The sequence below is a fragment of the Drosophila simulans genome, chromosome 3L (assembly GCF_016746395.2).
Source record: "Drosophila simulans strain w501 chromosome 3L, Prin_Dsim_3.1, whole genome shotgun sequence".
In the NCBI taxonomy this organism is placed as follows: domain Eukaryota; kingdom Metazoa; phylum Arthropoda; class Insecta; order Diptera; family Drosophilidae; genus Drosophila; species Drosophila simulans.
In genome coordinates, this window is record NC_052522.2 from 15077012 (window position 1) to 15099794 (window position 22783).

The 22783-nt window shown below is 41.7% G+C and overlaps 2 protein-coding genes and 1 long non-coding RNA gene across 3 annotated transcripts; 2 read left to right on the plus strand and 1 right to left on the minus strand.

Annotated features, from left to right (window-relative positions):
- The first annotated feature begins 1343 nt into the window (after positions 1–1343).
- LOC123327218 lies at positions 1344–4775 on the plus strand. Its single transcript, XR_006541779.1, has 2 exons — positions 1344–1480; positions 4344–4775. It is a non-coding gene; the product is annotated as an uncharacterized LOC123327218 (long non-coding RNA).
- Positions 2074–3463, minus strand: LOC120284789. The gene is made up of 2 exons (XM_039293760.2): positions 3179–3463; positions 2074–3115 (listed from the first exon to the last, which is right to left on the minus strand). The coding sequence occupies exons 1-2, from the start codon at positions 3246–3248 to the stop codon at positions 2835–2837; spliced, it is 351 nt and encodes a 116-aa protein (XP_039149694.1). The 5' UTR covers positions 3249–3463; the 3' UTR covers positions 2074–2834.
- A 9986-nt stretch (positions 4776–14761) lies between the features above and the next one.
- Positions 14762–22426, plus strand: LOC6738136 (toll-like receptor 6). Its single transcript, XM_002084913.3, has one exon. The coding sequence runs from the start codon at positions 15326–15328 to the stop codon at positions 19868–19870; it is 4545 nt and encodes a 1514-aa protein (XP_002084949.2). The 5' UTR covers positions 14762–15325; the 3' UTR covers positions 19871–22426.
- Positions 22427–22783: the final 357 nt, after the last annotated feature.

Here is a 22783-nt window from a genome sequence, read left to right on the forward strand (position 1 = left end):
TATTTCTACGATAGGTATTCAGTATAGTAAAGAAAACTGTTGTCGGTTATTTTGATGTGACTTTTTTGTGTTTTGGTTTTACTTTATGACTTTGTATTATTTTTTTATGCTATTTTTATGACTTATACATAAGAAAGGCATTTTTTTAAAGTAAGTTTTGATAAACACTTATATACGCCAATCTTTATGGATATCATTACAAATACCAGAGGGACTGATAAATTAAATTTCGATTTTAACACTTCTAGAAAACCAGATGGCTTTCTTACACTTGACTGCAAAGTTGTGAATATCCGTTCGGTACTGATAAAAATGGAATCGGAAATTGGTCCAATTTCGTTGATACCAGATCGATCATATGGATCGAAATTCTGTCAGTTCTGTCCAGATATTTCTTCTATTCAGACGGCTCGTTGACAGCATCGATTGTTGGCAAACGATCCTAAGCCGATTATGTTGCAGCTTCGGTTCAGCTATCCGTTCAACCTCTTTGAGGGCCGTCACATGTTGCAGAGGATCTAATAGGATTTACGACCTATTCGCAGAAGGGCGGGCACTTGAAGAGCTCCTCTCCTCATTCAGGCCAACTGTTGTTGACACAACACGTAATTTGAGACCCAAAAAAGTTGAATGGAATATCTTTGGGCTTAAGTAGAACAAAAAGTAAAGTACATCAGTTAGATGGAAAAAAGTGCTATACAAATAAGTAGTTCCTAATAAAATCTATCGATGGGCTTCTGTTTTTCGTTAAACCAAATCGATACGCTATTTAATGTCTCTGATTTCAAAGGACTTGTGCATGAAGTTAAATTTGGGGATACATTTAATGTCATTCATATTCATATGTCTATGTATCACAATAATACAATGCTTTTAAAAATTACTCTTAAATACATTATAATTTCTGTTCTCTAGAGTTATATTTCCGCAAGCTTATTTCTGTCCGTCAGTTCTTGAAACCACTTTGACTGATTCAATCACGTCCAACTCATTAGTTAAACATCGGTTTGTACTTGTCAAACAATTTCAAGCTTATCGTTTCGTATTCGTCAATGACAAATTGGCAACTGACGAAATTCTCGATTTGGTTTTGGTTTCATTTCGTTTTACCTGCGTTTTGTGGCCAACAAAATTTGATAATCCGAAAACCAATTCAATTTTGCTATTGTTTCGCCATTGACCATTTTGAGAGAAAACCCACTGCCAAAATATATACAATAACCGAGATGCGAGTGTCAAAATGTTGGGGCACCGACAACTCAGAAATGTGTCAAATCGATAATTGGCAAAACGTCAGTATATCCTTGTTTCGATTTGGGAGGCGAATGGGAGCAGTCCCGAAAATCACAGGACTCTTAAGGATGGAAAATGGAGGCAACAGTTGACACCACTTAAAAAGCAGCACTGGTCATTTCTGGACTGACCAGGAAACACTGAGGCTCACGGAAAGGTTGAAGGACTACAAATCGAGTTATGTGAGGTGGTACTTAAGTGTCCTTTTCGAGCGATGTCTATGTGTGCGCTCTAAATTTTGTCTCCGCTCTCGAGGATCTACTTAATTTGTCTACTTCTGAAGGTTTTGGAAAGTAGGCGACAGGCACGCACTCCTTGCACAAATGAAAGTAAATCCTTGGCCTAAGCCCGTAGAACTGTCGTGGTGTGTGTGTGCGTGTGGGATAATCTGCATTTGAATAAGAGCATTTTAGTGTTTTTTCAACTATATGTGTCCCCCACTCGGTCTCCGTCCGTGTGAGTGTGTGAGAGATTGTGTGGTAGTGTGCGTTGGCCCCTGTCTGTGTGACACACCCATGTGTTGGCAGGCCATCAGCCTTTTTGCTGTTTTCCTTTTTTTCTGTCTTGTGCGGAATACTCTTCAAAAGGCAAAAGCTCCATCAGTGCACTATACTTTTAAGAAAAGATTAAAAGTCTTAGTACATTTCGAGACAGCTATGAAATTATATCTATTTATCCATAAACTATATATTACGGAGAAATACTTTAGGAAACATTAGCTTAATATTTTAAATATAACATTGTTTAATATATAAAATTCTATATCCGCACTAACAGCCCTTATATAAGTTTAGGATAATATAAGGATATCCCTTAAAATATTCAAGCTATCTGCATTTTTCAGAGCATTACAATTTCTCTAATCAAATTTGGAAACTTTCTTTTTGTAGTTGTGCCTCCTCTATAATTTGAGTTTGTGCATTTGTCCTCACTCAAGTAATCTTTTTTCCGACCATTTGTTTGGGCAGTTGTCTCTGCCGTTTGCCAAAAGTTCTGCCCAAACATAACCGGAGGACCAGAACCGGGTGTCCTTTGCCCATTTCCCATTTTCTCTGCTTTAAAATAATCGATTTTCTGCGTAATTCTTTGTGTGTGTCTCCCAGTTGGGAACGAACTCAATCGGAGATTTTTTTGTCATGCGAATGGGATTTGACAATGTGGGAAATTAATATAATTTGCCTGATTTGCCACTGTCTGAAGTTTTCACTGTCTGCGGCGAGATTGGAAACGCTCTTCTGCGAAATCAAAATCAATTTTAACGATTCCTGGTGTCAGCTCTCCCAAAAAAAAAAAGAAGATACAGCGAAAGAAAACTTCTGTCAACTGTTTGTTGCTGTGATAAGAGAAGAATGGGGGGACTGACTTTTCTCCCCTCGGAACAGAAGATTAAACTAATTGATAAAAATGTTGCACGTTGCCGGGACGGAACGGAATGGGGATTTTGCGGGTGTGTTGGGAGTTTGTTTTTCAGTGAGTTGTGCTTTTGTAATTTATGCAAAGTAGAATACAACGTGTAGGTCGCAATTTGTTGTGTGCCTGGGTCACACTTCCCACTCCAATACCCCACCTTTCCCTTTCAAGCCCCAATCCCTGGCAACGCCGCATGTCTTGACTTTTAAATCCAAATGTATTAAATTTCGCCCCAACTGAAGAGTAGAGTCATGGCCACGGCTCCTTACATTGTTGGCTTCCGCTGAAAGCGATGATGATGGCAATAGTAATGATGTTGGTGGCACAGGTAAAGTGCCATTGGCATTGCCATAAATGTGCCATACACGGCGGTAGCTCGGTAGCCCGCCCTGCTCCTCTGATGCTTTGGCATCTGGCATGGCAGCAATTATTCAACAAAAGCTACTGACAATTATGGCACACCAGCCATACATACCACCAAAGAATGCCGTATCCTTCCGCTGCCTTCCCTTACAGCCCCTCCCCATATTACCCATCCGAAACATAGCTCGAATGATGGTGCCGGGTGGATTTCAAAAGTTGTAAGTTTATGAAGGTTGCGCAGCATTAAGGAATGTGCGACCTTGGCTCGGGATATTCCAAGGTATTTACTATATGGTCTGTGGTTGCCACAGATTTATTCTTCAGGTTACCAGGGCAAATATTATGGCGACGAATTCGCAAGTTCTTATATGATGATCTTAAAAAAAGCAGGTGTATTTCAAGATGGATAAAAGAAAAAAAAAGTTAACAGTTTAAAAAACTTAATAAATGTCTCACAATCATTAAATTTGAATTTTCTTTGATGTACTTATTCCAGCTGCTTCTCTTAGAGGAATTCTCAGCCTTCATTAGTACTTGATCAGACTACAAAATCATGCCCTCCCCATGCGGGTTCTTCCAAGATATTTCATTCGATAATTAAGTGTAACATATTTTTTGATCCTATCCATGCTGGTAGCCCTGAGAACTGCTTACACGGCCCTCGTAGAGAGAGAGAGGGCAAATGTTGTGCGAAAGAGAGGGCGTCATATTCAAACACACACCTGGCAGTTAGATTTAGATGGTAAGACCAGAGGAACAACCACGTGTCTGGGTGCGGGTAGGTAGGATGTGGAGCCCAGCTGGCACATATACATATCCCCCTAAGCTCCGCCTCTGGTGGAATTCCGCCGCCCCCTTAACCCCTTCTGGCCCTTTCCCCAGATTGTCTGCGTATGCAAAAATATAATTTAACACACATTTGCGCAATTAGATTCATTCGTGCAGGATGAGTGGAAACGGTGGAAAAGGGGCTTGGAATACGAGAAGGACTCCACTGACATACAAATGAATATCTATGAGAGGGCCCGGAATATCTACAGCTAAATTCAGAGATATAGATACAATTTCAGATTTGTTAGAGAAATATTTAGTGAGAATATGATGAGATATAACGAGGAAGTTGTATTGAAAGTTCTTGTTCCTGACAAATATTACAACAAATTTAGTTTTTTCTTTATATTTTCTCATAGTATTAAATATTTTCCCCATTTTTTATATTTATTTATTTTCGAAAGCTTCTATGTACTAATAAACTTAATATTCTGCTAATTTTTCAGCTTGGGGTGTGCGTGAAATATACAGGAGTGCGAGTATGTGCGATTGCATGTGTGTAAATGTCACAATTTGAATACATAAAATGCAAATAACGACACCGACAGGACCCAGGCAAGGACTTCTAGTCCACCATGCCCATTTGCCGCCACTCCTTTTGCAGATTCCTTGGCTAAAAAAGGAATATAAATTGCTTCCAATGCAGAGACATCTATTAAAAGGACATAAAAAAGCATAAAAGCGGAAATGATGTATGGAAAGCAGGCGCCCACCACCCCTTTGCCAATTTAGCGAAAAGGAAAGTAGAAAGTAGAATTGTACCCAAAAGGAGGCGACCTGTTGCCCCACATATTTTTGGCAGTGCTAATTTAAGCAATGCAGGTAAAGTCGGCTCCTCCTCCTTTCCGCAAAAATAATAAAATTTACACACTTGCAAATGCTGCTTGCTAGTCCCTGGATTTCCTTCCTTCCCTACATTTTATATTATTTTTTTTTTGGGTCCTTCTGCATGAAATATGCTTGGGCAGAAAATGCTTACAAGTGTAAACCACAGCCTGGGCACATGTAGACCTGTCAAGGTTTTCCTGCGGAAAGCCGGGGGAAAAGTGCAGGGCGGGAGCGGTCTCTGCTCCTCTGTAATTGTTTTTTATAAAATTTAATTTATGGCATTTTTGCACAGCCTGGAAAAAGTGGGCGTGGCTAGCGGGCTAGCGGGCTGGCGGGCTGCCGTTGGGGAAAATTGAGGTGTGCGCTTTGCACTGCACTTGAAACTTTTCCAGAACATTTTTTCACGGTGCAAGTGTGCGTGTGTGTGTGTGGGTGTGTGTGGTATTAAAATTTATTTGTATGACATTTTCTATATGCACAGGGGAAAAGGGAGCAGGATGACCATATTCGCACAGCAAAAGAGCAAGCGAGAGGATTTTGACAAATTTAACGCCCTGCACATCAAAACTAAAAGCTGCCTAACAAAAAATGGACTGTAACAATCGGGGAAAAAGGTGCGACAAGAACACAGAAGTTGAATGAAAAGAGACGGGCTTAACTACGGTCACATCGAAGCTTTACTCTCGTATTACAATTGACATGATTTTAATGGCGTTTCGCTTGAAATTGTTCAAACTCGAGAAGGGGCTTAATGGATTTAAAGCTGTGCACGTATTTATTTGGCGGAAAAAATGCTTTGTAATATGGTAAAAATTGAGTATACATTATAAAAATGGAATTGCATGTGGTTTGGTCATGTTTCGTAGATCCTTAAATGATTAAGCACCATTTAAAGAACGCTTTTTGAAAATAATCGCACTTATCTTTTTTAATAACCTTAGCCAAAATCCTTTAAGATAAATGATGCACACGTAGAAATCCCTTCACAATAAGGGATTAATATTACAAGATTGTACGCAATTAGTGGCCAGATAGCTTGAGGATTTTTCATTTCATTTTTTCGTCCTCTTTAATTTCCCCCCACCCACGGAGTTTTCCCGTCTTCATTTCACTCTCCTTTCAGAACCCAACTTAACCTAGTCCATGCCATCATTTGTTGTGGTCGGTGGAGCAACAATAAAAAAAAAGAGTAGAACGAAATAAATGAAATCTAATTGCCCTGTTCTATGCCCCTCACCACATTTTTTCTGCCTTTCCGGAATATTTTAATTAATTTCCCTTAGAGTCCCCAACCATTTATTCTCGCTCACTCCCTGTGCACAGAAAATTTGATTTCTAATTGCTCTGTCGCCTGTGTTTTCAGATACGGAGAGAATTTTCTGGCGGAAAGGGAAAAAAGTTCTTTCATGTTATTTATTCACTTTGATTATGGCAGAAAAATGTTGACGGCATCCTATCGTTCGGTTGCCATTTCGATTGTTTCCATGGCAGAGCAGGAGATGCAACCCTTTCCACATTTTCCTGGCAACCCTGGCAGATTGAAATCAAGGGCATCAAAAAATTTCAATTTCTGCAGAAACCATATGATGAAATTAAAATGTTGTGCTATTATTTAAGATAGTATATCTTGTATCCATATGAAGACTATATCTATCAAAAAACTTTATTTTAACAAGTAAAATTTTTTTCTATTTTATATTTAGCCATTACTATTTTGTTCAGTGCACTCGACTGACAATTGTCAGGGATAAACGAAAGGGGGAATATTATTGGGACACACGCACCTTGCGGGCAGAAATCAAAGTCAGTTGCTCAGTCCACAAAACAGCCGAGAGGCACTTTAATGCTCAGGTTGAGTTAATCCCACTTTCTCCTCCCACTTTCACCGCTCTCCATTTTCCCCTAAATTTTCCACCCACCACCACATCCTTGCTGCATATTTGTGGTTGCAAAACGGCTGCCGTGCTTTCAGCTCGGGTTTGGGTAAACTATTTCAGTTCAACCGAGCATAAAACTGAAACTCGCCTGGAAAGTGTGTCAAAAATTGAAGAAGCAGCAGTAAAAAACTGAACACTTGACGAAAGATACAGATGGAGAACATGAAATCTTAAGATACTTTTCGTGTGGGCAATGTACTCAGTTGGAAATATAAAATGGCAAGTGAAAATAAAACTTTTTGTGATGATCCTGTGGTTTATAACATACTGTAGCCTTCGTTAACTTTTTTAAGACAGCCTTAAGCAGACTTTATGAAAAATGTAATCTTAACTTAAAGTGGGGTATTAATGTTGGCTGCATTAACCCTTAGGTTTAAAAAAAAAAAAATAAAAACAATAAAATTGTGTCCAATCTAACCAAAACATTCTGGCACGATATTTACCTACCTCAATATCATCATGTCATGCGTAAACTAACACCCATATCTCTGGTCATCAACACCGAAATTGTGTTACCTATAACACTCAAAGCCATATAAAGTGTTTTCTCCAATAAAAAGCCAACCCAAACAAGACTTTAATGACCTGAACGTTGAGATAGCTCCCACATAAAAGAGAACGATATGAAAATAAAAACTTGCAACAGATGAAATTGCCAATAAATATGAAGGAATTTCGAAAGCATGTGTGCAATCTGAAGAAGAGGAAAGCGCCAGTGAAAATAACAACAAAGCCGACATTGACACCGAAAAATTGTTTAGCGAAAAGTAAGTCACTGGGAAAACCACCAGAAAGAAGGAAAATAGGAAAAACGGAAGTGGCGAAGGAATTGCGAAAAAAGTAGGTGGAGCTGCCATAGTCTACGTTAAAAGTCTGCCGCCATTCTGTTTGATTATTTGCCTAAAAAGCTTCCAAAAATAAAACAAAACAGAGGAGTCTTTAAAAGCCTCTAATGATTAGCCATCAATTAATTATTTTAGTTTAAGCCATCAAAAGCAAAAAACAACAGACACAAATTGGAGTTCGAAAAATGTGTCACCCACGCACAAAGAGAAATGGGAGAGGAGGAAAGTTGTGGAGAGAGTCGGAGAAAATTTCCCCGAATGACCCAGTGAGGAAAATGAGAGTGGTATAGTGAGGGAGAGAGCCAAAAGAGAGAGTGGTGAGTTTTGCAGTCTGCAAAGTGGCTGAGCAAACTCACCACGGGTAACAGCTGTCGTGGTTCTCTCGAAAACAGAAACACACACTCACACAGTCACAGCTGCAGGCGGAAAATAAGGAAAAACATTGAAAGGACTGCCACAGTTTTCCTCGCTCTCTTTGCAACATCCCATGCAGTGCATTGTTCGACTGACTTCACTTTTGAGGGCTTGCTTCGCCGTCTAAGAAAACCGTTTTCGAATTTCCAATATATCCAACGGTTTCCTTTTGTCTCAGCTCCGATTTAATGAGTTTTCCTTATTTCAGTGTGAAGTCCTGCGGCGCTCCTCCAGTCAAATTCCTGCTGCGCGTAATGGCATTATGGTAGCTGTCATACTCGCACCTTCCATCTCAAATCTCAGCCAAACCAACTGAATCTCCTCGATTCGAGTCACACTTCACGGCTGCCGGACAGGACATGCACTCAAAGAAATTGTGCATTCCCTTTATAAAAAAATCTTTCAGAAAACCAGAGAATATCATGCAGAAAATTCCGTAGAATGCAATACTGTGTAACTTCATGATAATTCCATTTGAAGTTTTCAAAATGTTTAAGCAGTGAATCTTTTTTAAAAATCTTTTAATAATCTCTTTTAATTGTTACACAAATATAAAAAAGATTTTTAATATTACGTTTGATATCTCAAAATCAACTCCACAAGAACGCCCAACATTTTTTTTTGAGTGCACCCAGAAGGACTCAAACAGAGGACGGCAAGGAGTCCAACAATGCCATACTGCCGTCTTGATTGACAGTTAAATGTCAAGCTAAACAGTGTGAAATCTCCAGGATTGAGGACAAAGGCAGCACTGATTGCTAGGCGCATTGCCAAATGCCTTCGTATTGTTTTCCCACCCCCTCCCCCTTCGCTGCCGCAGGAGCCTTTTGTTTCGATCGCAATTTTCGCCAGAGAGCGAAAAAATCAAACCCAAAGGTGCAGGCAACTACATATGTACATCTATAGCCCAGCTATAAAAAACCAACTGTCCAACAAGCAGAGTTAGATTGAATCGTTAGGAAATTGACACTTTTACTCCGGTTCAATCGAGGGGTGCGAGTTCTCGAAATTTATGAAATTCGAGAAGTCCATGCTTATGAGGACAACGCTACCCGAGAATTGTCCCGACATCTAAAACTGCTGGTTGATTTGTGGAGCAGGATAACGAGGGTTTCACCGGGGAAATGCAAAGCTAGGGGAGGGGAATTGCTTTGACAGCAGGCACAGACCAAGAGTCAGACTTAAAACTCCGGGGAACGCAAAGCGGAAATGAGAAGATTATAGAGTGCTGAATATGAAAAAAGAGTCTTGTTGCTCGCAGAATTTCACTTTCAATTGTGCAACAGCGGTTCAAGGGACTCTTTAAGGATATTAAGAATTTATCGGGGTCGAATTTGCTATTAGATCCAGATTTATACCTTTATAAGAAGGTTTCACACGTCTCAAGGTATTGCCTAAATGAATAAGCCGATTTTAAACTCACTGGAATGGTAAAAATGTGATTTTTATAAGCAGAATAAAACCGTATAATTCATAATCTTTTGATAGTAAAAACAACAAATTCTGTTATTTATATTTGCAAAATTAATGTATAGATATATTTGTCTAAAATAAGGATATGCCTTAAAGTAGTTTTACTTTTCTTTACCTTATCGTAATATCTTTTTACTTAGGATTTCTTTTTGTACTGGACAGGATCATATCATTATCGTACCCATCTATTTTGTTCTCTAGTGTACCAACGCGTTTTTCTTTTCATGTTAACAATGTCCATTACTGACAAGTTTTTCCCACCGCTGATCTAAGATATGGGTTAATCCAACTTCCGTTTTAAACTAAAGTAGCAAGTGCTAATCCAAATTCTCGACATCTTGAGAGTTAACCATCTCATCTTCGCCCGTAAAGCTACCATTTCAATGTGTCCCTGCAAATCCGAGCCACTTTGTTGGGTAAACAGAGGCAAATTCTCAACACTTTTATCTGAGATTGAAGGGGACATAAACATCCTTTTGAGGAGCCGGGGCATTCACGTATCCGCATCCGTATCTCTTGGAATCGCACTGCAAACCCCGAGGCTGTCATCTCGATGGAGATATTATCTAATTCCATATTCCCACCCCGCCCACCTAAGGCAGTTCTCAATGCAAAATCCAATAGTCATGCAGACACACATTCGAACAATCCGCAATTGAAGAAGATTGAGCAGATTGAGGAATTGAAAGGAGACTCCAAGGTAAACACTTGCGGATGCTCAAGATTAGTTGTGGTGGTGGTCCAGCTCGCCAGTTCGCCAGTGTCCTTCGATATTTGCTTTAAAAGGACATTTTACAGCCATCGGCAATTCATCTTGTCCTTTCTCCGCACAGCAACGGAAATAAAAAATTTGTTTGTCAGTTTGCTAGCTGATTCCCAAATGTCTTTATGAGCCTTGTGCATTGTCCTTTTCCCTTTTTATTTTCCAATGGAGCGGAAGCAGGAAGCACTAACATGTAGGTAAATGTCAAGTCAGCCCATTTGGCAGCATTTTTTTTACTCTTACAATTTTTTGTCATCTGATTGTTTACATTTTGGCGTATTTTGACAACTAAATTGGTGGTCGAAGGACTTCATCTTATTTCCCACCCAAGGTGAGCCACCCGGCCGGCTCCCTCTGCTTCCTATAAATTAAATGTCAACCGACCGTCTTCCGATTTCAGTTGGCCACATGTTCGATTTCCGGCTGCCACCTTTTCATAACCCACAAAACTGTGGCCAGGACTACTTTTATGGGAATCGGACCGAGCTGAGCTGCACTGAATTCAACTGAACTGAACTGAGGCGAGGCAAGGCGAGGAGAACTGGATGTGGACGTCTCGAAGGTCGACCGGGCAATTACTTGGCTAAAATGCTCCGAACCAACTGGTGCAATTGCAGCTACCGCTTTTCCTCCTTGCATCCTTTTCTCGATTCGTCCTTGGCTTGTGCAATTTTCTTTGGGCACAACTGTCATTATGGACTTTGGTCAGGCTGCATTCAAGATTTGTTGCAATTTATATTTGCCGTGGTGGCTGGGGAGGCGAAACCGCAGCCTCCTTCTGAGCTCGGCATGTGGAAAGATATTTCCCAATAAAAATTGGGTTAGTTGCGGAATTTCCGTATATTAAATATTATTTACCTCGGCTTTATCGCTTCAATTGAGTCCTGAGACGTTTTTCGGATTTTATTACATTGAATAGGGGAGTAGATTGCATTGAATTAGTTTTATTTCTAATATAAGATAGCAAGTTTTAAGTTTCTTATCGATTTTTGTTTTAAACCGATTTCTTAGCATAGTAAGTAATTAGAGAAGTAATGAACTTGGATTAATGTTCCATTACTCACTTAACAAAAAATACGATACTAATAACCATTTTTTTTATTGATTGAAAGATTACAATCATGCTTTTTTCTACATAAAAGAAAACTTGCTGTCAGTTACACCATGCTTTGTGTCACTCAAATGCCATTGGATTCAATTAGACATTTTTTGTACAAGTGTATTTGGAGATTAGGATACCCCCATTTTGCTCGCCCTCATGACAGACACTTTTTATCCTGTCTGTATCTTTTGGATGCGGATCCCCGACTAGTTGGACAGATAGCCTAGGAAAATTTTTAGCTTTAGTTTGCTGCTAATGAGCAATTCATGTCAATTGCTAATTAGTGCGCTGGAGATTCCTATCCGCCTGTCTGAGCTGCCTGAAATGCCTCACTGACTGACTTATCCTATCTGGCTATCTGGGCACTTTTATGGCCCAAAGAAGCTCCGAGCTCCAAGCTCCAAGTCAGCGAGACACAATGGCCGAGAAATTAGCAAACCCATGGCAAGATAAGTCAATTAGGTTTGGCTTTATAGCTGCTGCTAGTGAAAACAAAAGGAGCAGAAAAAGGCAGGCGAAGGCCGGCCAGTCGAAGGAAAACCAAATCAAATAAAATGAGGCCAAAATAAAGGCAACAATTAATAAACGCAAACAGAGTGAAAGAGAAACGACAAACGAGGACGAGCCAAAGCTGCCAAAAAGGATAGCGGAATGGGTGAATCCGATGGGTGTGGGTGGGGATAAGGAACATCGCATTGGGTGGGTACTGCAAGGATGTGGGGCAGTGGGCGGTGGGCGGCGGGTGGTGTTTGCCTGTGACGTGTATGGGCAATTTAAGCTGGCATCAGACAAGCAACTGACAGGACGGAATCGAGTCCGATGCTCTTGTTAACCAGACCTGCGGTCCCCAGAGACGCAATTGTTACATTTAATTGTGATTTTTGTGCCCCTCCTTATATATAAGCACACTGAAAAACATAAAAGTATTTAGAAATCAAAATGGATTGGAATAATATGTAATCAATAATGTAAACCCAAAAAAAGAGTCACTTGGGTTTTTTGATTTGAGCTTCCCATTTAGCCACGGCAGACCTATTGATATTAAGTTGCTTCGACAGATTACAAATTTTTTTTCAGTGCACCCGTAAAGCTGCTTGGGCGCCATAAAATATGCAACCTTTCTTTCTAGCTTTCCCCCTTGGCTTTGAGTGAAAGTAATCCGAAATGCTGTCATTAGGCCGAGTCCAGAGCACAGAGCCACAATTAAGATTGACTTGAAAGCCGTCCAGGCGTCAGGCTAATACCACGACAAGGACATCCACTATAGCCGGCAAACCAATCCAATCTGCACACCGAGAGTTATGGCTTTGTCGAAAAGTGGACTCCGATTCAGCTCCGCTTTGCCCAGCCTCTGGCTTTATCTACTGGGTCATTTCTCATAATTTTCCACAGCTCGAGAATTATTGCAAAAGTTAATATTAATGACGTTGATGAAAATCTTGTCATTCGTGTTACCGAAAAGAAAAAAAAAAACGAAGCGAAAGAAACCTTCGTTATGGGGCACATAAATAAAGGAGCTGCGACCAGGACCACGGACAAAAGCCAGAAGCGTTCACCAAATTGATAACCACCGAAAAAAGAATACGAGGCCGGGGAAGAAATATTCCTCCTTGGTTGCATGTGCCACCACACAAAGGAAAGCGAGCCACAAAACCTCGTCCTTGCCGCCATTTACATTTGAAAGAGCCTGCGAAAGCCTGAAGGTGAGTAAAATAAGGGGTGCACTGAAGGAAAATCGTGTTAACAAAACAGTAATAAATCCCTGTACAAGAGTAATTTTTAAAAAAAAGCATCATGTGTATAAATAAATAATATTTTCAACAAATATTTTACTAAGAAAATCTCTTAAATGAATACTGAACTGCAATACTTTTCTTTACTGTGCAGGAGGCTTATTAGACTTGGCTGCTGTTCGTGGCTCTGCTGCTGCTCCTGCTGGTGATATAATTTTAATAACTTACATAATATATTCTTTTGTGTGGCCAAGCCACATAATTGTTAGAAACATTAGGCAAATCATTAGCCCAGCACGAAAAATGGGTGGGAGGCGTTCTGTTGGCTGACGCAATTTGGCAAAAATGTTTTTGTGTTTGCTTTTAGTGGCGACAAAAATATCCTTAGCCACAACACCCATGGATATGGGAAAACTTTCAAGCCAGCTAAGAAATATTAGCCCAAGATAAAGTGTCCAGGGCAGCTGTTTTTCTTGGGAATTAGTCATGAAAGACCCAAAGTTTATCAAGGTTACCATGCCGTGGTAATCGCCATTGAATTTGTTGGCGGTGATCCATCAATATTTTTGCTTTCACCCAAATATTGAACAATCAAAATAATACAAGCCGGAGGTTAACGAAATAAGGAACAATAGACAGTCTTCTTTGTAAATTAACCCTTGGAAAATTTCCTTGATGGATTGATTTCTCTTTCGAGATTCCACGATTACTTAAGGTAAGCGCAGGTAGGATTCTATTACATTTATCAAAATGAAATGCGCGTTAGGCAAAAATTGTATATTTATTATTAAATATAGTAATAGAAATATTAATTTAAACCCAGAAGACAAAAACAAACGTATTCATAATTTAAGTAACTACAAAAGGACATCAGATTTGCATACATATATGCATCTTATAATCGAAATCTGCATTTGGTAGTGTGAGGTGTTGGAAATCCTATAAAAGGAGCTTTTTGTAAAAACTCCGCTCACGAATTTTCATATTTGCTATTTCCAGCATCTCCTAATCGAGTCTAACCAAGTCCTTGCATAACTTTTCGGATTTGAGAACGTGGAATACACAGAAATCCCCACACATCCAAAGCCCAACGAAACCCCATAATGCTGGCCCATAATCATTATCATTAACCTGATGGGGAAGACAGTTTTTTGCTGCTTTGCTGGGCGAAAAAGAAGTCATGAAACCACAGGAATTGCTACATGAGGCGCAAACAAAACAGTTTAATTAAAATTATTATTGTAATTTAATGGAATGTGAGGAATTATTATTTTTATACGGGTCTGGGCCCACGAAACAGGAGCAAAAAGCAGCCGAAGGACCTTCACGGCACACCGACACACACATGCACATGGCATAAAAATAAATTACGTTTGTATGAAGATTGGCGCTGGCCCATGCACATCATATATTTTCATTATCAAAACAGAGACAGCAGAGAAGTCGCCGGTTGGCGGCGGGGGGTGCGGAGCTCTATCTCCGATTCGGCGGCAAAAAAATAAAGGATATACGAAATACGACGAAAAAGACAGAGAAAATCAAAAGGAAAACACGAACGAACGCCAGCTGTTCGATGCGATTAGATGGAGAGAAAGAAAAACATTTTCCAGCATCCGTCGAGGCAGAGCGAATTTCCCTTTGGTCATGCTCTCCGAAAACTCTCAGCATTTCCCGCCCGTGCAGAGCCTGTCGGCTGCTCTTCGTCTGTTTTCCAGCCCCCTTCGGCTCGCGTTCGGCTTTTCGGATTTTCGGGGTTTCGAGTTCGTGGACGACTCTCCATTTAAAAGAGAAGTTGCGCACGTTGCGGCAGTCAGTCGAAAATCAGCCAACGTGCGCGTTACATTACGAACCGGAAAGTATCGACGCTGCACCGCTCGAGTCCCAGAAAAAGTGGGTTCAGTTCAGCCAAATGAAAAAGTGATAATAGAAGTCGAGCCCGCAGCTAAATTGAAATTCATCAAAGGTTCCTACAACGCGACGTGTAATAAACAAAAACTTCGAAGCGAGTAATTCAAAGCGCCGAAACGAATAAAAGAAAATATTTAAATATAAAGAGGAAAGAAAAGGCCAAGTGCTAGAAAATGTGCCGGGTGTAAGAGAGAAGAAAACACGGAGAGCATAATTAACTAAAGAATCGGGGGAAAATAAAGAAAATCTGGCTTGGAGTAGAGGGAGCACAGAAGCCGAAAATATGTGCGCAGACTTTTCTTTGGCCAGTCAGTGGAATTGATTTTCTTTTCGTTTCTCCCCAAGACCCCCGGTTGTACCGTCTTTCCCCCCTCCGCACACCCATTTTCCGGTGCCTCCACGCAACTAAACCGTGAATCGCCAAAATGATCTACTATATGCTACTCATACTGCCCGTGGTCCTGGCCCAGGATCAGCAGCACACCACGGAATCGCTGTCCACCAAGCACCACCAGCAGCAGCAGCTGTCGCACTCGAATGCGATAATGGGTGAGGCTGGGGTCTCCAACACGCAGCTGATGCAGCCCTCGACTCCGGCGCGAACCCTGCGACCTTTGACCGCGGGCGCGGGTGGTGACCCCTCGCTGTACGACGCCCCCGACGATTGCCACTTCATGCCAGCAGCGGGTCTGGATCAGCCGGAAATAGCCTTAACGTGCAACCTGCGCACGGTGAACAGCGAGTTTGACACAACCAATTTCAGTGTTATCCCCGCCGAGCACACGATTGCCCTGCACATCCTGTGCAATGACGAAATCATGGCCAAGAGTCGCCTGGAGGCGCAATCTTTCGCCCATCTGGTCAGGCTCCAGCAGCTGTCCATCCAGTACTGCAAGCTGGGGCGACTGGGCCGCCAGGTTCTGGATGGTCTGGAGCAGCTAAGGAACCTAACGCTCCGGACGCACAACATCCTGTGGCCAGCGCTGAATTTCGAGATAGAAGCGGATGCCTTCTCGGTCACCCGGAGGTTGGAGAGACTGGACCTCAGTTCGAACAACATCTGGTCCCTGCCGGATAACATATTCTGCACCCTGTCCGAGTTGTCTGCCCTGAACATGAGCGAGAATCGCCTGCAGGACGTCAACGAGCTGGGCTTCAGGGATCGCAGCAAGGAGCCAGCCAATGGTTCCACCGAATCCACCTCCACCACCGAATCGGCCAAAAAGAGCAGTAGCTCAAGCACCAGTTGTTCGCTGGACCTAGAGTACCTGGATGTGAGCCACAATGATTTCGTTGTACTGCCAGCGAATGGATTTGGCACTCTGAGGAGGCTGCGAGTACTTTCGGTCAACAACAATGGCATCTCCATGATTGCGGACAAGGCTCTCAGTGGACTGAAGAACCTGCAAGTCTTGAACCTGAGCTCTAACAAAATCGTGGCCTTGCCCACAGAACTCTTTGCCGAGCAAGCCAAGATTATCCAAGAGGTGTACCTGCAGAATAATTCCATAAGTGTGCTGAATCCGCAGCTCTTCTCGAATCTGGACCAGCTGCAGGCCCTGGACCTGTCCATGAACCAGATAACCTCCACCTGGATCGATAAGAACACCTTTGTGGGTCTGATTCGTCTGGTTCTGCTCAATTTGTCGCACAACAAGCTGACCAAACTGGAGCCAGAGATCTTCAGCGACTTGTACACCCTGCAGATTCTGAATCTGCGTCACAATCAGCTGGAGAACATCGCAGCCGACACTTTTGCCCCGATGAATAATCTGCACACGCTGCTGCTGTCGCACAACAAACTGAAGTATCTGGATGCATATGCTCTGAACGGATTGTATGTGCTGTCGCTGCTCTCGCTGGACAATAATGCGCTGATTGGCGTGCATCCGGATGCCTTCCGGAACTGCAGTGCCCTGCAGGACCTCAACTTGAATGGCAATCAGCTGAAGACCGTTCCGCTGGCCCTGAGGAATATGCGCCATTTGAGAACCGTGGATCTGGGCGAGAACATGATTACCGTGATGGAGGATAGTGCGTTTAAGGGTCTGGGAAATCTCTATGGTCTCCGCTTGATTGGCAACTACCTGGAGAATATTACGATGCACACATTTAGGGATCTGCCCAACTTGCAAATCCTGAATCTCGCCAGGAACCGCATAGCAGTTGTGGAACCAGGGGCCTTTGAGATGACCTCGAGCATTCAAGCTGTGCGTTTGGATGGCAATGAGCTGAATGACATCAATGGCCTCTTTAGCAACATGCCCTCCCTTTTGTGGCTGAATATATCCGATAATCGTCTGGAATCCTTTGATTATGGACATGTGCCATCCACCCTGCAGTGGCTGGACCTCCACAAGAATCGGCTGAGTTCCTTATCCAATCGTTTTGGTTTGGATAGTGAGCTGAAACTACAAACTCTTGATGTGAGCTTTAATCAACTTCAGCGCATTGGACCCAGTTCCATACCAAACTCCATCGAACTGCTGTTCCTGAATGACAACCTGATAACCACCGTTGATCCAGATACCTTTATGCACAAAACCAATCTGACCCGGGTGGATCTCTATGCGAACCAAATCACAACGCTGGACATCAAGTCTTTGAGGATTCTGCCAGTTTGGGAACATCGAGCTCTGCCAGAGTTCTATATTGGAGGAAATCCCTTCACCTGCGATTGCAACATTGATTGGCTGCAGAAGATTAACCATATAACTTCGAGGCAATATCCCAGGATTATGGATCTGGAGACCATATACTGCAAGTTGCTGAACAACAGGGAGAGGGCCTATATTCCCCTGATCGAAGCCGAACCCAAGCACTTTTTGTGCACCTACAAGACCCATTGCTTCGCCGTTTGCCATTGCTGTGAGTTCGATGCCTGCGATTGCGAGATGACCTGCCCCACGAATTGCACGTGCTTCCATGACCAAACCTGGTCCACAAATATTGTGGAGTGCTCGGGCGCAGCTTACTCTGAGATGCCGAGACGTGTGCCCATGGACACCACGGAGTTGTATATCGATGGCAACAACTTTGTGGAATTGGCGGGACATTCCTTCCTTGGTCGCAAGAACTTGGCTGTTCTCTATGCGAACAACTCGAACGTGGCCCACATATACAACACCACTTTCAGTGGCCTTAAACGCCTGTTGATCCTGCACTTGGAGGATAATCATATAATCAGTCTGGAGGGCAACGAGTTCCACAATCTGGAGAACCTGAGGGAGTTGTATCTGCAGTCCAACAAAATAGCCAGCATCGCCAATGGCAGTTTCCAGATGCTGAGGAAACTGGAGGTCCTGCGACTGGATGGCAATAGATTGATGCACTTCGAGGTGTGGCAACTAAGTGCCAATCCCTACCTGGTGGAGATCAGCTTGGCCGACAACCAGTGGAGCTGTGAGTGTGGTTACCTGGCCAGGTTCAGGAACTACCTGGGTCAGAGCTCGGAGAAGATCATAGATGCCTCCAGGGTGAGCTGCATCTACAACAATGCCACGAGTGTTCTGAGGGAGAAGAACGGCACCAAGTGCACTTTGCGAGATGGCGTAGCCCACTATATGCACACTAACGAGATAGAGGGACTGCTGCCCCTGCTCCTGGTTGCCACCTGTGCCTTTGTGGCCTTCTTTGGTCTTATTTTCGGACTCTTCTGCTATCGCCATGAGCTGAAGATGTGGGCCCACTCCACCAACTGCCTAATGAACTTCTGCTACAAGTCACCCCGTTTCGTTGACCAACTGGACAAGGAGCGTCCCAATGATGCCTACTTCGCCTACAGCCTGCAGGACGAGCACTTCGTCAACCAGATCCTGGCCCAGACGCTGGAAAACGACATCGGCTATCGATTGTGCCTGCACTACCGCGATGTAAACATCAATGCCTACATCACGGATGCCCTCATCGAAGCCGCCGAAAGTGCCAAACAGTTTGTGCTGGTGCTGTCCAAGAACTTCCTGTACAACGAGTGGAGTCGCTTCGAGTACAAGAGTGCTCTCCACGAGCTGGTGAAGCGCAGGAAGCGGGTGGTCTTCATCCTGTATGGAGATCTGCCCCAGCGCGACATTGACATGGACATGCGGCACTATCTGCGTACGAGCACCTGCATCGAGTGGGACGACAAGAAGTTTTGGCAGAAGCTGCGCCTGGCCTTGCCCCTGCCAAATGGTCGGGGAAACAACAACAAGCGAGTGGTATCCGGCTGCCTAACGGCACGCACTCCCTCCGTGAATATGTACGCCACAAGTCATGAGTATCAGGCTGGGAATGGTGGGGTGATACCCCCACCCAGTGCTCGCTATGCGGACTGTGGCAGCAACAATTACGCGACCATCAACGAGTGTGGTGCAGCTGGAGGAGGTCGTGGGTACAAACCCATACCCACTTCAGCTTCGGCGGCGGCGGCAGCTTGTAAATTTAACACCATGAACCAGCTGTCCAAGAAGCAGCAGCGGGATCTCAGTGTGGCCGGTATGGCCAAGACCCTGGAGCATCAGCACCACCACAACCACCAAGCGAATCGCAGGAGCCAGCACGAGTACGCGGTGCCCAGCTATCTGCCCAGTGCTGCTCCGGCCTACGACAGTGTGGACTACGCCAAGCAGCAGATCAGGAACAATGCCAACTGCGAGTGCGTGAACCTGGGCACGGCCAAGAGGGTTGCCGGAAAAAATCCCGCCTCGGGACTGCCCTCCAGCTTCAGCTCGAACTTTGTGCCACCCGGTGGTGCCTCGTACAACTGCAAGAAGTCCTGCAGTTGCATTGGAGACGACGAGCTGCTCTGCAGCTGCGGCGGAGGTGGCGGCATTGGGGTCAATCTCCTCGAGAGTGGCACCCAGAGCAGCGTGACCATGAGCAGCAGCAGCAACAACAGCCGACAGCCGGAACTCACACACTACGAGTCTAACTTGAGCCTGAACGACGACGAGGACGAGGATCAGGATCAGCAGAAGAATCTGTGGGCGTAACGGGGTTAAGTCTAGGGGTTAAGCAGAGAGAGATAGAAAAAAAAAACAGCAGGAGACAAACTGCGCAACCAGTGAATTTATAAAGATAAAACGAAAACTCTAAACTAAACAAAAACTATAAAGTTAAAAAAATGTGAAAAGTGGCAGGCAGTTAGCATACTTTTTGGGACGGTTCACACAGACTGATACTTTTAGTTCTTTGAATAAATTAAAATTTATTACCCTGTAAATAGAGCCAGAGGAGATAACGAAATACTATACCTTAAAATGGGATTTCAATAATTTAACAACCATTGTAAAAAAGACACAAACGGTTTTTATGTAAGGGCCTGTACATATTTATATATATTATAGAAATCTTTAATTTATTTAATATTACATAGCTATCACAAATATAAGAAAAACCATGTTGAACAAAAATAAATGTATGAGAAACAAACCGATGAAAGAATCCCAATCATTTACCACTTTCCCCAGCCTGTCCACCCGCCACCCCCTTCGACACCATCAGATAGACAGGAAAATTAATTAGCATGTAAGGAAATTGTACGATAAACATCAAACAATGCCATGGTAAACATGCAAAAGGAACAGAAACTGGGCAATTTTTTTTCCACCCACAGAACGCGTGAAAAATGCTGCAAACAATAAAAAGTCATAATAATAACTGCGATGAAAACTCACATACACATCGAAAGTATATACGCGTAATAATAATATTAATAGCTGACACTCAACAATTGAAAATAAAATTATAGTAAATCATATCCCCTCTCTCACGCCCACTCGCGTATGTATATATATAAATATATATTTGTATATTTATATATATATGTATCTGAACACTCAGCCCTGGCAATGCGATAATGATGAGCCGACCGACCGATGAAGCTGCCGTTGATAACAATTAAGCTGCATTACGAAATGCCGATCGGGAAATATGAATAAAACGCAATGCAGTTTTGGGCTTAATGGCTTCGTATTTTTTCATTTAAATAACAGCAGTAACGCTCTGCATAAAAAGCTTATTTGGCTAGGCGATTTATAGGACTGTCTGGAAAGCAATTACATTTTACAACGACTTTTCCATTATTTCCTCTTCAAATTAAACATTTTTTCTCACAATTCCCTTTGATTAATAATAGCATTCAGAGTTTTTCCTAAAATAATTAATTTTCGCACATCGAACAGGCGGAAAAACAAAAGAAAGACTTTTAGTTTTCTGTTTAATAATTTTATTATACCTACTATCTTTGTTTTTTTCTTGATTAGCACTTAATGTTGATTTCCGCTTAATGCATTTTAATTTGATACTTCGGTTATTTTTTCCGCTTGACACATCATTTGTATAAGGAAACTGGCAGAAAACGAAATCGCGAAATAAAACCAAACAAACAATCAATTGAGCATACTTTCAAGCTCTTTTTGCTGAAATGTTGTTCGCTGGTCGCTCATACAAAGTATTTAATGAAATTATTTAATGGCATGCCATTAAAATAACAAAAGAGCAAATAAGAACAACAGAAGCGTATTGATTGAAAAGGGTGCAGAATCGGCGGCAGTTTCGGAAAGGGGGCAATATTATTATTTTCATATTTTTCCATTATGCAAACAAATAAAACATACATGAATAAACAATATTTTCGAAAGTCTGGCTGCGAAGTGTAAATATATAAATACTTATATAAATGTATACAATAAAACAGAAGTTTCACGGACTTAATACAAATAAAAAATTGATCCCAAATGAATTTATTAATAAAAGAATTGAAAACCCGAAAAAAACAGCAAAGCAAATGGCCTACAATAATTGAGATACTACTTAAAAATATTCACTAAGCATTATAATTATAAACTACAAACTGATGACGAAGCAAAGAGGACTTTTCAAACTTTCGTTTAGAATAAGTTTTGTACAGAAACCGTCAAAAATCCCCTGCAAACCAAAATAATAAAAAAGTTACTCGCAAAACTTTTAGCTAAATTTATATAAGAAAGAACATCCAATGGCAATAAATTGCCATTTAAAATAAAATTTCACCTAAAACGAATTAAACCCAATTTTAAATATACATTTTATAGAATTCACAAGATGGTAAACTAAATATTACATTAAAAGTTTGAACATTTCAAATCACGTTTACTTATTTCTTTTCAAAACACATTTCATTCCCGATCACACTGAGAAAAAACAATGCAACGACGTTCGACCAGCAAAAGAAGTGACAGAAAACCGATAAATATGGATAAAATACTTTATAAGATTTTTGTGTTCCTAAATGCCACTTATGCAAATCAATGTCGATTTCTATGTATACATTAATATATACGAAATAATAAGCCGAGACAGGCAGATATGTGAAAATTCTCATTTAACAACTTTTGTTTGAAATGAACATGGCCCATTATTTAGTATGTAAGTGGAAATTTATTTTAAATAATCGCAAAACTAACTGAAGCGAAAGAGGTGAGCGAAAGTCGACTTAATAAAGTCACAAAAGAAACAAAAAACAATATGAAGTCAAGCAACAATAATAAACCAATTTATTTCAAAAATTGAAATCTTCACAGTGGTTTTTTTATGGTAATTTTTAAATTTATATTCCTATTACAATTAGGCTGAAATGTTGGTTTTGGTTTAAATTTGACATATATTTTAATTGAAGAACATAAATGAACTCAAAAAAGCCTTAGTTTAGAGAAATTTATAGAGTTTTGGCAACAACTATAGGTTGCAAAATTTTGACCATAACTTTTGTTTGTTTATTTGCCATCAATTTGTATGCAGACAAATATTTTGTTTGTGCTAGTTCCAATTAATAATCAAAAAACGCGATAGACGGTCATCAGTTGCATAATAATAATAAACCCCCGATAAATGAATCCATACACAAATGAAGTCTGCTCTCTGGC

What these genes read in the sequence shown, in the direction of transcription:
- LOC6738136 (XM_002084913.3), top strand. Translation starts at nt 15,326, where the DNA reads ATGATCTACTATATGCTACTCATACTGCCCGTGGTCCTGGCCCAGGAT.
- LOC120284789 (XM_039293760.2), bottom strand. Translation starts at nt 3,248, where the DNA reads ATGTTTCGGATGGGTAATATGGGGAGGGGCTGTAAGGGAAGGCAGCGG. An exon ending in GGATACGGCATTCTTTGGTG is followed by an intron (nt 3,116 to 3,178) that starts GTATGTATGGCT and finishes CTGCCATGCCAG; the next exon opens with ATGCCAAAGCATCAGAGGAG.